The sequence below is a fragment of the Diachasma alloeum genome, unplaced genomic scaffold (assembly GCF_001412515.2).
Source record: "Diachasma alloeum isolate Michigan unplaced genomic scaffold, Dall2.0 Dall_scaffold_00179, whole genome shotgun sequence".
Lineage (NCBI taxonomy): Eukaryota > Metazoa > Arthropoda > Insecta > Hymenoptera > Braconidae > Diachasma > Diachasma alloeum.
Window position 1 is genome coordinate 1,872,491 of NW_021680345.1, and position 14,054 is coordinate 1,886,544.

At 39.5% G+C, this 14,054-nt stretch overlaps 3 protein-coding genes across 7 annotated transcripts; 1 reads left to right on the forward strand and 2 right to left on the reverse strand.

Annotated features, from left to right (window-relative positions):
• The first annotated feature begins 1,327 nt into the window (after positions 1–1,327).
• Positions 1,328–6,212, forward strand: LOC107043136 (E3 ubiquitin-protein ligase Topors). Of its 3 annotated transcripts, XM_015264466.2 has the most exons (4): positions 1,328–1,882; positions 1,959–2,006; positions 3,071–4,166; positions 4,635–6,212. In XM_015264466.2, exons 3-4 carry the CDS (start codon positions 3,107–3,109, stop codon positions 5,987–5,989), a joined length of 2,415 nt encoding a protein of 804 aa, XP_015119952.1. In that variant the 5' UTR covers positions 1,328–1,882; positions 1,959–2,006; positions 3,071–3,106; the 3' UTR covers positions 5,990–6,212. The 3 variants fall into 3 exon arrangements, with proteins under 3 accessions (XP_015119952.1, XP_015119962.1, XP_015119970.1); XM_015264476.2 differs by lacking the exon at positions 1,959–2,006; XM_015264484.2 differs by lacking the exon at positions 1,328–1,882 and having other exon boundaries at positions 1,958–1,976.
• LOC107043150 (ragulator complex protein LAMTOR4 homolog) lies at positions 6,180–8,008 on the reverse strand. The gene is made up of 2 exons (XM_015264495.2): positions 7,183–8,008; positions 6,180–6,878 (listed from the first exon to the last, which is right to left on the reverse strand). Exons 1-2 carry the CDS (start codon positions 7,252–7,254, stop codon positions 6,630–6,632), a joined length of 321 nt encoding a protein of 106 aa, XP_015119981.1. The 5' UTR covers positions 7,255–8,008; the 3' UTR covers positions 6,180–6,629.
• A 121-nt stretch (positions 8,009–8,129) lies between these two features.
• On the reverse strand, positions 8,130–13,371 carry LOC107043160 (ras association domain-containing protein 8). 3 transcript variants are annotated; one of them, XM_015264513.1, is made up of 7 exons: positions 12,808–13,371; positions 12,450–12,560; positions 11,692–12,006; positions 11,495–11,567; positions 9,843–10,234; positions 9,631–9,747; positions 8,130–8,971 (listed from the first exon to the last, which is right to left on the reverse strand). In XM_015264513.1, the coding sequence occupies exons 1-7, from the start codon at positions 12,877–12,879 to the stop codon at positions 8,423–8,425; spliced, it is 1,629 nt and encodes a 542-aa protein (XP_015119999.1). In that variant the 5' UTR covers positions 12,880–13,371; the 3' UTR covers positions 8,130–8,422. The 3 variants fall into 3 exon arrangements, with proteins under 3 accessions (XP_015119999.1, XP_015119991.1, XP_015120008.1); XM_015264505.1 differs by having other exon boundaries at positions 11,495–11,615; XM_015264522.1 differs by lacking the exons at positions 12,450–12,560; positions 12,808–13,371 and adding an exon at positions 12,294–12,436 and having other exon boundaries at positions 11,495–11,615.
• Positions 13,372–14,054: the final 683 nt, after the last annotated feature.

Below are 14,054 nucleotides of genomic sequence, written 5' to 3' on the forward strand. Positions count from 1 at the left end.
TCTCCCTTTTAATCGGGACGTCTCGTTTATTAGACGGCAGATAATCCACTTGAAAAAAAAATTCAGTGTAACGATTTTTGAAACATCTATTGTGCTTATGTAATAATGATGTGCTAATGTGAAATGATGTCTATGTACATTTTTGACGTGGATACATCTATGGTTTCGTTTTGGAGGGTCATTCGGTGAAAAAATGCTTATGCAGCCGCGCCATCTATCGGCGATGCTGACTATCAATACATTACCAACCGTCGATCGATCGATAAGATATCGACAGGGTGCTAGTTTCCAGTGTAGAAATTTCTAGATTCAAAATTCTCTATAAAAGGCGGATCGGCACGCTCTGCCGTCAATCGTAAATTGGCAATCAGAGAGTTAACATCGTATAAAGTAAAGAGTGTAAATATCTGGTGAAGTGGTAAGGTCAGTCTAGATATTAACGTGGATAAGTCTATGGTTTCAATATGCGGGGTCATTTTGGGAAACGGTCTTTATGTGCAGCGCCATCTATTGGAATTCTAGAACATTCTATATAGACATTTCGAAGTAATTCGAGAAGTTTCTTGAAATTTCGAAAAAATTCAAGGAATTTCCAGAAAATTCAACGGAATTGCAAGGAGTTTCTAGGAAATTCGAGAAAGAAGGAAAGACCATAGACGTATCTACGTACAATTACAGCGGTTTCGAAGATATAGCCGCCTGCAATTTTTTTTTATCCTTTAATTGTTTGGACTGTAAAAAAATTATATAGTTTTGTAAAAAAAACATATATAGTATACTATACTGTATATGTATATAGTATGTAATACATCTCTAAAAATTAAAAAGAACGCAATAAGCAAAAGAGAAACGGAGAAAAAGATGAGGAAATTATGATGAGCAAAAATTCTCATTGGGAAGTCTTTGTTGAAACCATCCATTTTTCCTGCATTATTGTTGAGATAAAATTAATGAAAGTGAGAAACGGTAAAGTATTACTATTCTGGCACCCATGGAAAAAAATACGCCCGCGAAGCGCGCGCCCTGTTCTAGTATGAAAAAAAAAACGGTGCGCTATCCCTTTAATTACGATGTTGTGTTTAATACTGGGAGTGGATTCTGAAGATAATAAAATTAGAGAGTGTCCTTTTTTAAGTTGTCACTAACGGGCGTTCATTTTTGCCAATACAATTTCCAAGTCATTCCAATTCCAAAACAAAATCCCTCGCGAATCATCGGAGCCATTCGTCCACCTCCGTGAATGCCCGCATGCGCACCTGCCCCCCGCCCCCCAGGGCACACTCTTAGTGTTTTTTCATTCGCATGTTTCGATCCCTGTCAGCTGACGTCCCTAGATTTACGGTGAAGTATGGAGGCAAGCCGTGAGGAGGTCTATTGTGCTTGCGGTGAATCTCAGCTGTGCCTCAACTAAGCCTTCTTTATTTATTAATCGTGTATCCCCGGATTTTCCACTAACCAACTAGCTGCGTAATCATCAACATTGGCCTGCAATAATCATCGTCCATCGTTGGTTATTCATCGAGAGGTCTCTAACATTTCCTAGAAATAATTCAGCAGAGCTCATCAAATTCCACGCTGAGAAAGGAGATTTGGCATCAGTGGAAAAATACATCCACGCACAACTGAAATAGACAAGACCAAAAACACTTTTTACGACTCGATACTCCATCGTATGCACCACAAAATTGCCTGCTACGTTGTAAAACACTGGGCGTAGCCCAATTATTTAATTAATCGTATCAGTAATGGAGTTACGCAGTTTCATGGAACACAGTGCAGCATTGACGATCAATTATTCTACGTGACCAATTTTCGATAACAATCCGCCTTCACTTCGTGTCACAGGGCTTCTATCACTCATTGCGACACACTCACGTACTTTGTGAGTAGTCAGGATCATTTTTACTCTTCGCTAAACCTGTGTGAACTTGAATAATCAGCCTGAATATTAATTGCAGGGCGAAAAATCAGCGCAGGTAATTCTTCGCGGTTTTCATAACATGTTGGTACGTTGAGCAACTTTTTAACACTAAAAAAATAACGGAATTTCAGGGTGGGAGGGGGGTTATAGTTTATTGAAATGGGGAAAGTTTTGGATGAGTCGAATGTGATTTATTTGTCAAATATCTCATTACTCCGGAAGTGAGAAATTTTAGGGGAAAATGGCGAAAGAAATTTCTGGTTGATGAGAGGATTCTCCATAAAAAGTGGCTGTCGGCATTTTTTCCTACGATGACGAGTGCTCGAGATAACTCGGGGGAGAGTGAGGCAAAATGGACACTTGGGGTTTTTTTTTCAATTTTCATAACTGAGAAACAAAATTGGCAATCGAGCTCAGACTAGGCAGATCACAAAGAGAAAAAATGCACTCTTCATGGAAGCGAATGATATAAAAAATTCAAAGAGTCATTCATATGACAGAGTAAAGATGTCGATATTGTACAATTCGCTCCTGCGTGATTGGGGGGACAGATTGTGATAAGACAATGTATTAGATTTTACCACTTTAATCGTTTTAATTATGCAATGATCTTCGAAAATCGTTCTGTTTTGGAACGTAATTTTGTCAATTATCGTGATTATCAAAAAGCAAAAGAAATTTCTTGTTGATGAGAGAATTCTCCATAGAAAGTAGCTGTTGGCATTTTCTCCTACGATGACTTGTACTCGACATAATTAGGGGCGTGTGAGACAAAATGGACATTTGGGTGTTTCTTTCAACTTTCATAACTGAGAAACAAATTTGGCAATCGAGCTCAGACTAGGCTGATCACAAAGGGAGAAAATGTACTCTTCATGGAAGAATATCCTATTTTTCAAAAATTTAGAGTCATTAATATTTGAAAACAAGTAAAGATGTCGATATTGTACATTTCGCTCCTGCTGATTGGGGGGACAGATAGTGATAAGACGATGCATTACATTTTACTCCTTTACTCGTTTCAATTATGCAATGATCTTAGAAAATAGTTCTGTTTTGAAATGTAATTTTGTCAATTATCCGCCCGGAATCATCCCTGTGTTCGAAATTTCCCCCTCGCCTAATAAAAACTTAAATTTTCCATTCCAGTGAAAGCGCCCACCAAGACAATAAATTTTCTACAAAATGGAGGAGCCAATACCCCTCGAGGAGGTCCCGGAGACGAAGGAGCCCGTAAAATTGGAGCCAACAGCGAGTGCAAGTCCAGGAGAAAGAGGTGGAGCAAACTCTCCAACGCCAGAATGCAGCATATGCCTGGGTCACTTGGTGAATACCTCCTTCACCGACAGTTGCCTGCACCAGTTCTGCTTCACTTGCCTCCTGCAGTGGTCCAAGATAAAGACCGAGTGCCCTCTCTGCAAGCAGACCTTCAAATCAATAATCCATAATGTTCGATCAGAGGAGGATTACGATCAGTATCACGTGCCAAGGGAGATGGTGGGCCCTCCCCAGGTGTCACCACTGGTGGACATCAACCTCGAGCTCATCAACTTGGATTACGACTTCATCAGGCACGTACAGGATCCAGTCACCAGGAGATTCGCCTACAGGACCACTATGACCCCCAGCAGGAGGTTCAGATTTCTGCCAATTCCGGGCCAGGGAGTGCCAACAGTGTCACGAGAGGAGCTGAGATACAGACGTCGCAATCCCTCAGACTACAGGAGGAATGTCTACAGGCATGGGGAATGGTCAGCCCCTCTCCACGGACAATACACTGGAGCCCTTGAACGCAGCGCTGAATTTTTCAGGTCGAATCCCTACGAGCTCAACCGACTGATTCCCTGGATCAATCGAGATCTCCAGATTCTGCTCAATGGAAATGAGCCCCACATTGCCTATGTCCTCAGGACAATCATGGATTCTCTTACGAGACACGACCTGAGGAGTGCTGAGCTGAGGGACGTGCTCAGACCACACTTTGGAATCCATACTGATCATTTTCTTCATGAGCTGATGAACTATGCCAGGACGGGGTACGAGATGGCGGCGTATGACAATTATATCACGTATCCCACGCATGGGCTACCCAGTGGGTACATGAATAGTGTGCAATCTCCTGCCCAGAGCAGCAGCAGCAGCAGCAGTTCGTCGAGCGATGACTCTGATGTGAGGGTCGTTGATAATGTGGACGTTGGGCCTGTGGAGATGCCTGGGGTTGGACCTCATCCCATTGATATGCCAGGTAATTAACGGGATTCATTTAGATGATTAGTAATTTCGTAATTTTTAACTTGGACGGCAGTTACCATCAGGGTAGAAAATTCCAATCCAATTTTTTTCTAGGGTGAACCGAAATTTCCCCCAGATGTGCTCCCAATCAATGCAATTTATTCCACAAAATTTCACATTTTTAGCTCGAACTTTCCTCCCTTTTTCGTAAAGATTTATTTTAAAAAAATTCTAAAAACATATCATCTCATTTCACGGCATTCTACATCATTTCCAAGTGAAATTGGAAAATCGTCAAAATGGGCGATCACACAGCTTCGAATCAGAATGAAAATAGATGAAACATTTTTGGCCAGCAATCTATTTCGCCAATCTTATTCTTCACTTTGGGTATCCCCAGCAAAACGTTCGAACTAAACTTATCCCGTATAACCCTTATTCGGGATCCTTATTGGATATACTATCAATTTTAATTTTTCAGGGCCAAGTACAGTCAGCCAAGTCTTTCAGCTGCGCATTCCGACAGTTTCCCCCACGATCTTCACAATCTCCTCAAACTCCGAGGAATCCGACTGCGAGGTTGTGGGATACATAAAGCCCCGCCACGAGAGAACCCCCGAGATAATCGAGATCCCCTCCTCTGACGGTGAAGTAGCTGGTCCCAGTACTTCTGCCGCCGTGGATCCCAGCCCTCGCTCTCCCTCGCCGCCCCCAGCCTCCCTGGAGGAGCCAAGCACTTCGCAGGAGCCAAGCCGAAGGAACCCTCGTGGAGCCCGTCGAAAAGCTTCGATGCCCCTAGCCCCCATGGACTGTACTTCCAGCGACTCCTCCTCAGAGGACAAGAGCGAAAACTGGGGGAAGAAGGTGCGCAAGACCAAGCGCACCAGGAAGACGTCAAAGACCTGCAAGAAGAGCCCTCGAAAGCAGTCCCAGAGGCGAGACTGTTTAACCCCCAGGAAACGAAGCAGAAAGACCTCCAGCTCTAACGACGAAGATGACCACCAAGACTCCAAGAAGCGAAAAACCAAGCGTCCCCAGAAATTTAGATCTCGAGCTGCCTCACACTCCAGCTCAGAGGACGACGAGGAAGCCCCCCAGACTCGCAAGAAAGCCCTCGTAATTAAAATTCGAAAGGACCTGATGAATCAGAACCAGAGCCAAGACGACAGACACAATGAGGACTTGTCCTCCAGCAGCGAATGCTCGTCAACTTCATCAAGCTCCTGTGACAGTGACTCCAGCTCCAATAGTTCAGACACAAAGTTACCCCTGAAGAAACGAAAATGTGTGAGGGGTCGCAGGAGAGCTGATAATTCCACTGATAAGGGCAGAAGGTCGAAGGGAAAGATCAAGTCGACTGTTGTCAAGTGTGCGCCAGTTGACTCGACCATTCTCAGGAAGGATGCCAACAAGAAGGAGTGGTATGTCGATAAGAAGGTGTCGAGGAGTTCGAGCAGATCGAGTGATGAGGAGAAACCAGACACCAGGTATCGTATTTCCATCAATGAGTACAGGGAGAGGAAGGGGGTGGAGGTGTTCTCTTCAACTGAATCACCAGGTGACGATGAGAGACGCTCCAATAGCCAATGTAGCTCGAGGTCTGAGAGAACGCAGGATAAGTACAGGAGCAGGCACAAGGGCAAACGCAAGGAGAGGGAGAGGGATGTGGAGGAGCCAAGCACATCTGTGGAGAAACATTCCGTCGAGGGGAGGTGCATAAAGAAGCGTAGGAAGACGCACAAAAAATACAAAAGTTCAAAGGGCAAACATTCTAAAGGGAAGAAACGTGATAAGAGACATTGGGGGTCATCAGATTCCTACAGCTCGTCAGATTAAATGTTTGGATTAATGTCTCCCTCTTGCTTCCGAGTGGAAGCGTTTTTCGTTCTGTTCCATCTGCAAATTGTATTTGAATAAATGCATTTTTTTACTTATGAGTATGGTATTGTAATGGGAGATTCGAGTTTCTTGGTGGAAATCTTTTTTTCGAATCGACGGGATTTCGTTGATGTAATTAATGAGAGACTAGTTTGTGGATTAAATATATTTGTGAATGGTGGATTTTTTTTGAATACATTATTAGTTGATAAAAGTGAGTATTGTTTCATTGGAAATTTAATTTCGTTCTGGTGTAGATGGTTTGATTACATTCTCAATTGATTTTGAGAATAAAAAAAATCAGTTTTTTAGATTAATTTTTTTATGTAAAAATGTGGATTGATGGGATTCAATGTTGATCATTGTAAATTAAATTCGAACTTTCCTATATTAAATCACAAAACCGTCTCAGGAACGAATGATTTTGGAAGGAAACGAAAAAATGGCCCTTTATTTACTATTCACCACTCGTTCCTGAGATGTTTTCAAAATTAAAAAAGAATCCGCGAAAATGCTCTTTTTTACTTTTTAATAACATTCAACCACTTCGATGAAAAATGAATAACTTAGTTCAGACTCTTAATAATCGATCAATTTCTTAAATTTCTATGAGACTCTGCTGCTCTGCAATTGGCTGGCTAGCGATGGAGGGGCGGATTTTCTTCTTCAGCACATGAATTTTTTTGTTCGATAAACAAATAACGTAGCAATGGTTCAGATAAACGATGGAAATTTTATTGAAGGCTTCGTTACCAACAAGCGTGTTTGGATCAATCTTATCAGTCATTGTGACTAAGCCAGTCACGATATTGGCCACCCACTCGTCATTTTCAAGTTCGCCGCCAGACTAAACAGAACCATTTTTATTTTCATTACAAAATAGTTGAGGAAATCTTTTTTTCTCTGTTTATGGGCATGAATCGAGATGAATCACATCAATACTGGAATATTTAATATCCATGATAGTGATTCATAATGAAAGATGTATTTGTGATCATTAATAATAGAATTCTAATGCATATTAAATATTACATGTATTTTGTATGATGGCAAATTTATTTATTATTGATTCAAGGTATTCATCATGGATTAATAATGAGCAACCATGGAAAATATATTTAGTTTATCATGATTCGTTCGAGAATAATTACCGCAAGTACTGCTCCATCCTCAGTCAGCACGAGGTATCCAATTTGGTCAGGGATTCTCTCCATTGACAACATTCTCCAATTTTTTATGCTGAATGTAATTTTTTACTCTGTCAAAGTATCACTGACAATCAGCTGATGGATGTTTTCCGTGGACGAATGGCTGCAATTCTAGGAACTTTATTTTTGCAAGTACAGAGGCGTCACGACGCCATTGTTGAGCCCATCATTCCCGCGCGAAATTTCGAAAGAAGGTTTGAGTGCAGGCTTGGACGTGTAAATGACGCTGGTAATGACACCGTCCTTCACCGTTGTAATTTACGAAAATTACCTCGACGGTTTTTTTTACATTTTTTACATTACCTCGAAAAGCTTACAATTTTCGGTTACGAGAATGTTTGTTTATTTTATTCCGACTGACGAAGACGCAGTATTGGACACATAAATATCATAAAAAATAGTATATCATGTCCCAAGGACAGATAAACCGCGAATTTTAACTTCATTTTGTTTGGATAGAGGCCATCGAGGCGAGTAGATTTTGAGAAAAAACGAAATTTAAAGAAATTGTTATATCTCAGGAACTACTGGACCGATCGGACTGAAACTGCGCACCAAAGTGAAGTTTAATCATAGCTACCATGAGCCAAAATTTCGGACTTTTATCGACAAATTTCACCGTATTTATGTTGAATTTTCTAACGATTGATCATCAAAAACTCAAGTTGTCACACACATGCAGTCAAGCACTAAAGTTCGTGAACAGCCTGAACTTGCATTCTATGTATTCTGTTTACGAACTTTAGTGCTGGACTGTACATACAGACCTGACCCTAAAAACATTTCTTCACGTTTCATAACATTCTAGGCCATTTGCCATCAAAATTAAAAAATTGAAAATCGCTTAAATACAAGGCTTCCATTCGGAAGCAAAAGCAGCAAAAAAATAATTTAAAAAAATTCAGTACTACACTTTATTACTCAAGAATTTAACTAATACAAAACAAATTTCGTAAATAAAAGAACCTTATCAAATAAATACAAAAATTGAATTAAAATCTCGAGGCCTAAAAAATTCGTGACCTAAAATATCATAAAATTTTGTTCTCAACAGTACAAAGTGACTTTTTACCGACCTAAATAAAACGTTAAAACATTTCACACAGTGCAAATGATCGATGCTCTCATTATCTTTATCTCTCATTTAACGTGGATGCATCCACAGTAATAAAATCCTAATTATTTACACCCAAACGCCATGTGGATTTTTGCTAGTGGGTACAGCAGTTTCTAGTTGCCTGGGTGAACCAATCATCTTGCGAGTACTTCCTGGCTTCTGGGCTCCCTCCAGCAAGTGCTTGATCTGCTCGTCCTGGCACGCCACAGTTAGACTCTGCAGATTAGCCTCCTTCATGTCAGCAACTAGTCTCTCCACCTGCATTTTTTTCTCGACAATTGCCGCCTCGAGATTAGAGACTTCCTGTTTGAGTGCCTCAGCCGCTTGATTAGTATGCTCGGCCAAACGTTTAGCCTGCTCCACATCATTCTGCAGTCGCTCCATTTCATTGACGACTTTTCTCTCCACCAGCATACGCTCCTCTGACTCGCGATTAATGTTGTGCTGTTCTAGGGCTAATTCCTCCATCACCAGGCGAATTTTGTTTTTGCATTGGAGCAACTCTGTCTCGCAGTTTGCTAATTTTGAACGTAATAGAGTTATCTCGGATTTCAGGGTCTTCTCTTGCTGGCGGACTAGCTCGCTCTCTTCTTCTGTGTGAACTAATTCGTTCAACTGGAAAAAATGGATTTGATGATCAAATTTGTTTTGGGATTCTTTGTTAAGGTTTAATTTAACAGGGGGTCACGCCACTGTTTGCGTGCACAAGAAGTATTTGATGAAAAAATTCGACAATTTTTTTTACTTTCTCCATTATGCTTTATTAAAAAATTGGTGTCACCTTTTTTGTCAGCAATCTATTTCGCCAGGGATAACCCTAAGCCTAGGAACAAGGATAATCTTTGCTTGAGATCCTAGATTATACAATTCTTTGTTTTATTTCCTTTGGACATAAATATTCAAATATATATAATGTCTCAATTAGTGATTGATAAAAGGTTGATGATTACGTCTTCGAAATAAATATTTTCTTCGAGAAAAGTAAATTTTTAATAAACGTAACTATGAATACCTTAAAAAAAAAAAATAATAATCGAAACCTGATAACCAATATCATCTGGGAATTATGTACTTCTGGAAAAAAAACGTCAAGAGAACTCTTTCATCAGAACTTTCCTCAGTTTCAAAGAGGATCTCTTTTCATTGCCCCATAAATTTCATCTAATGTAAGATGCCAACGTAATGAATACGAATGTAATATTCAAATCACTATCTGTTCAACTCCAAAATTATATTTGGAAATGTAAAGTGGATGGGGAAAAAATTTCATTCACCTGTTCATCGATCAATCGTCCAGTCGATTCAATCCTATTGATCTCCTGTGAAATATAATCCATTTGATTGAAGTGCTCTCGATTTTTATTCTCCCAGTACAAAATTTCTGCGTCAAACTGAAAGAACAAAGCAGTATATTCATCATCTTCTCCAGGCCTCATTAACAGAGAATGCGATTAGATAATTATTATTATGAGACAACAATGCCAACCTTTGTGAGATCAACTTGTTGCGCATTTATCGTATCGCGCTGCCTATTGACTAGTCTTATGAGCTCGGCGTAACGTTGAGTATATGCCACAGTGACCATATTCGGTGATTGACTATTCTGTATTTTATTTTGTATAGGATTCTTGGAATCCTGCAGCTCTTGATTGAGATTGCGTTTTGATTTTGGATGATTCGGGGAGGACTGCTCATCCTTCAGGTGGGAATAATTATCATTGGTTGCCTCAGGGGCTTGAGATCGCGTTGGACTTGTGACAATTGGGGGTGGTGGGTCACGGTAGGGGGGGAGGGTCCGATGGGGGGAACTTTCGGGACCTGGGGGGTCTCTGTATGGCGGGACTTCTCGGAGTTTCTTTTGCTGCAAGTGGGAGACACCTGGAACAGAATATAAAAGACAATTCAGAAGTGAAATGATGATACACGTATGAAAAAATCGTATGGAAATTTTCTATACAATTTTTTCATACGTGCAAGAGGATGATTTATATCTTCTCAGAACTTGAATTATGCTGATGATGAGTGATTGACAATTAAAATTTTAAAAGGTCATGTGTTCTTAATTAGTGGATTTTCAAGGGAACACAATTTTAAAAAATGGCATTCTTCAGTTTATTCTTGACTGCGCTGAAAATATTTTGATCCTTCCCCGTATAGTCATCCATCGTGGGATAATTTAGCAAACATAATGCTAATTACGAGAATGTGTTGAGGGACGAAAACGTGTACGTGAAATAAACAGGAAATTTTCAACATCAAATTTGTCAACGTGGGAAAAATTGGAAGAAATTAATGGACTCACAAACAATGGGCTCAGAGTCATTCAAATTACATTTTGCAAAAAACTACATTTTTAAAACATTCTCTTTTTATAAATAAATCGTCAAAATTCTTTGAAGTTTTGAAAACCACTTTCTTTTGCTATGAAACTGATTTCTGGTGAAAATTTCAGCATGGATAAACTTGTTACAATTTTGAGAAAAATATTTTGGAGGTGGAAAGGTGACTGGTTACGAATTATATGTGAGAAAAGCTCGTAATCTTCAGAAATTGCAACTCTCCAATCATTCTATGCATCTTCTTCAAAAAGGGTGTTCTAATTTTCCTTTTGATCCTCAAAATTTGTCTTCACAATTTAAAACCAAGAATCAAATTCAGACTCCCAAAGATTCAATTTTTTTGGTCAAAATTGTGAATTAAATTTCATAAGAAAAATTTGAAGAAAAAATCTTAGATAATTAGCGTTATTCAAATTATATTTGGCATAAAATTGATTTATAGTCAAATTTGCAATATCGATGAAGTTGTTACAAATAAAATGATTTCGAGGATGAGAAATCAATTGTTTATAAATTATTGATCAAAGAGTTTTAATCTTTAAAAAATGTAATTTTCTGATTTCTCAAAAAGTAGGCTTCTAATTTTTTTCAACAGTCCAAAATGAAGAATAAAATGAAAACCTTCAAAGTTTTAATGATAAAATTCTAGTAAAATGTTATGTAATTTAGTTCGGTGCCTGAAATTCGTAAATGTTTAATCACAAATGTTTGACAATACTTCAACGAAAAGAAAGACCAAAGTTCTTGAAAATCCTTCCAATATTTTATTTTTTTATTTCGATTTCTCTACATAGCCCACCTTCACCAGCTGAACCTCTTGTTGGTGAATCAGTGCTCTTCTGCACATTCCTACGTGTCTGTCCATCCTTACTCTTCGATTGCAAAGTCGGTTGAACAACAGCAATATTTTCCGTGTGTGCCTGAAACCCATTCTCTAAAGTTCCCAACGAAAAGCCTTTGCAGGCTGGTATAACGGCTTGATTTCCAAAATATTACCTCGGTGTTGCCTTCTGAGGACGTCCCATGCAGTCCACTGAAGGTAAGCGACTTCCTAATGTCCCGATTCCTTTTGAGCACTTCCGGTGACTCATTGCACTCGGACGTGGAATTCGTGGTACTGTTTCTCCCATTATCGTGGCCCCTATTGATAACTAGGGGGTCGAATTGGTTTCCCTGCATTCCATTGGCCCGAGTCCCATGGGGTGAGCGACTGTTCCCTGAGCTTTGATTTTGAGTTTTAGTTACCTCTGTACTCGATCGTCGGAGGATCAATTGAACGTCAGAAGAGTATTCACCCCATTTCATCAAAATCTGCAGTAATAATTAGATATTTACTTCGAGAACACTATTTCGTAGACTGAGAGTGAGAAAAAGCAAAAACGTCCTCAAGAAAATCTGGCTTAAAGCAAAGAATCACAAGTTGAAAATTACTAAGAATGAAATTATTCCGTTCGAATGTACGAAAGCTTCACACATGAATAATCCCTCTGCCTTCAAAAGCGAAATATATGATTCAAGAGACGGATCATTCAAGCGAAATGATGCCTTTTCAGGATGAAAATATTTCTCCAGTGTTGTTCATCAAGAAATATTGTTACCATTATAATTATTTTTCGAAAACAATGTTCAATGAGTACAACATTGTTCCACAGACTTCACTCTAATGACTTTAATCGCCTTTTTACATTATTAAAATCCTCAATTCTGTCTCATAAAACTGTCCCACGTGGATCTTCCAATTATCCCCCAATTACCGTCAAAGGATTTTCATAAGGAGCCAAGAATCTCTCATTATTCCTCCATCGTTCAACGAGTGTGAACCTCCCCGACTGTGCAGTGGCGTGGGCCAGTGCATAAACAACATCCTAGAAAAATAATAAAAATTCAAAACGACGAAAAAAGCCTCACAGTTATCATTTCCATCAGAAATTCAATAGGGGGAGTCATCACGCCCAACTATATCATCCATGTGTGACTCCCCAACCAAACGGTTATATTCTATTCCACCTACTCTTCCTGTTCTCCACCATCTGCTCCAGACCGGCCTAATTAAAACATCTAGTTCCCCCTGAAACCCGCGCTCTCCTTATCGAAATAATGAAAAATACCCACCTGACAAGTGGTGGTCTCGGTGACCCCACAAACAATCCGTTGAATGCCCTCAACCCAAACCTTCAGCTCCATTATCGTTAAATATCCTCGTAATCCCTCTGCATTATTTTGAATCAGTATGACTTCCTCACAAACAACAGTATCCACATATCCAAGAGCAAATAACGCTTATCACTCCCCTCATCATCCCCTTCACAACTGTTGTCCACTCGTAAATATCTCCAATCACTCGACAGTCCCACAAATGAAACAATTTACCTCGAGGGAAAAGAAAATTTCACATGATTTCACAAAACTCTCTAGTCAATCATCCGCCTCGACTGACTCGTCCACTATTTTCCAACAACAATTTTCACTATAACCTAGATCACAAAGTACACGTTAATCACTCGATAATAACAAAATTGAGGTAATGGCAGTGGTGAATGTAATGGTAATGGTGTTATGGCATAGCCATCGGGGGTTGAGGTGGAGAGAATGATGAAATTAAAAATAAAAAAATTGTAAACATGAATAGGGAGATGAATGCGACGTCTGGTAGCGAGGGAGAGAAGTTGGGTTAAGCGTTGCCTGATGGATCTTGAGAGGAAAATAGGAGGGGGTGTTCAAAGAGAGAAGGAGTGGGATTGAGGTCGGGATATTTCAAATAGGGAATTCATACGCGGAGAGAAATATTCAGTAGTAATACACCAAGAGCTTTAAAATTATCGAGTATTTCCCGATAGTTTCGCTCTAAACAAATGAGGGTGTCAAGTTCTGCAGGATAAAAAGCCGCGCTCGGGATTTTTCGGCAAAACTTGGGACGATGGTTTGTTCGCAGGGGAGTTTGAGGGAAATACCCGATTAATTTTGAATCTCGAGGGGATTATGATGTCACAACTCTGCTTTTCAATTGAAAACAGATATCATCTTTAGAGACATTTGTCATGTTGAGAGGCTCTAGCACGTCATTTCTCGACCCGCTCTTTCATTTGAGCCCAAAAAAACATTCATATCTTGTCTGACATCGCTGCTACAAACTCGGGTCTACAACTCTGGTTTTCAGTTGAAATTGGAATTGTTAATTTACACAATAATAGGAGTTCATTGACGATTTTTTCTTAACTCGCAAAAATCTTCAAACAATTTGCTACCGATTGGTGATAAATTTTTTTGGAAATAATGAAATAGGGGGGATAACGCCTTTTTTTTCAGGGGTGATTTTTCAAAAATTTATTTTAAAAAAAGTACTAACTAGCAAATGTTTT

Excerpts from the sequence above, each read along its gene's own strand:
- LOC107043136 (XM_015264466.2), top strand. The coding sequence starts at position 3,107 with ATGGAGGAGCCAATACCCCTCGAGGAGGTCCCGGAGACGAAGGAGCCC. Across the intron at positions 4,167-4,634 it reads TCATCCCATTGATATGCCAG|GGCCAAGTACAGTCAGCCAA; the intron begins GTAATTAACGGG and ends TTAATTTTTCAG.
- LOC107043150 (XM_015264495.2), bottom strand. The coding sequence starts at position 7,254 with ATGTTGTCAATGGAGAGAATCCCTGACCAAATTGGATACCTCGTGCTG. Across the intron at positions 6,879-7,182 it reads AGGATGGAGCAGTACTTGCG|TCTGGCGGCGAACTTGAAAA; the intron begins GTAATTATTCTC and ends GGTTCTGTTTAG.
- LOC107043160 (XM_015264505.1), bottom strand. The coding sequence starts at position 12,879 with ATGGAGCTGAAGGTTTGGGTTGAGGGCATTCAACGGATTGTTTGTGGG. Across the intron at positions 12,007-12,449 it reads CTTATGAAAATCCTTTGACG|ATTTTGATGAAATGGGGTGA; the intron begins GTAATTGGGGGA and ends TTATTACTGCAG. Across the intron at positions 10,235-11,494 it reads AAGAGGTTCAGCTGGTGAAG|GTGTCTCCCACTTGCAGCAA; the intron begins GTGGGCTATGTA and ends ATTCTGTTCCAG.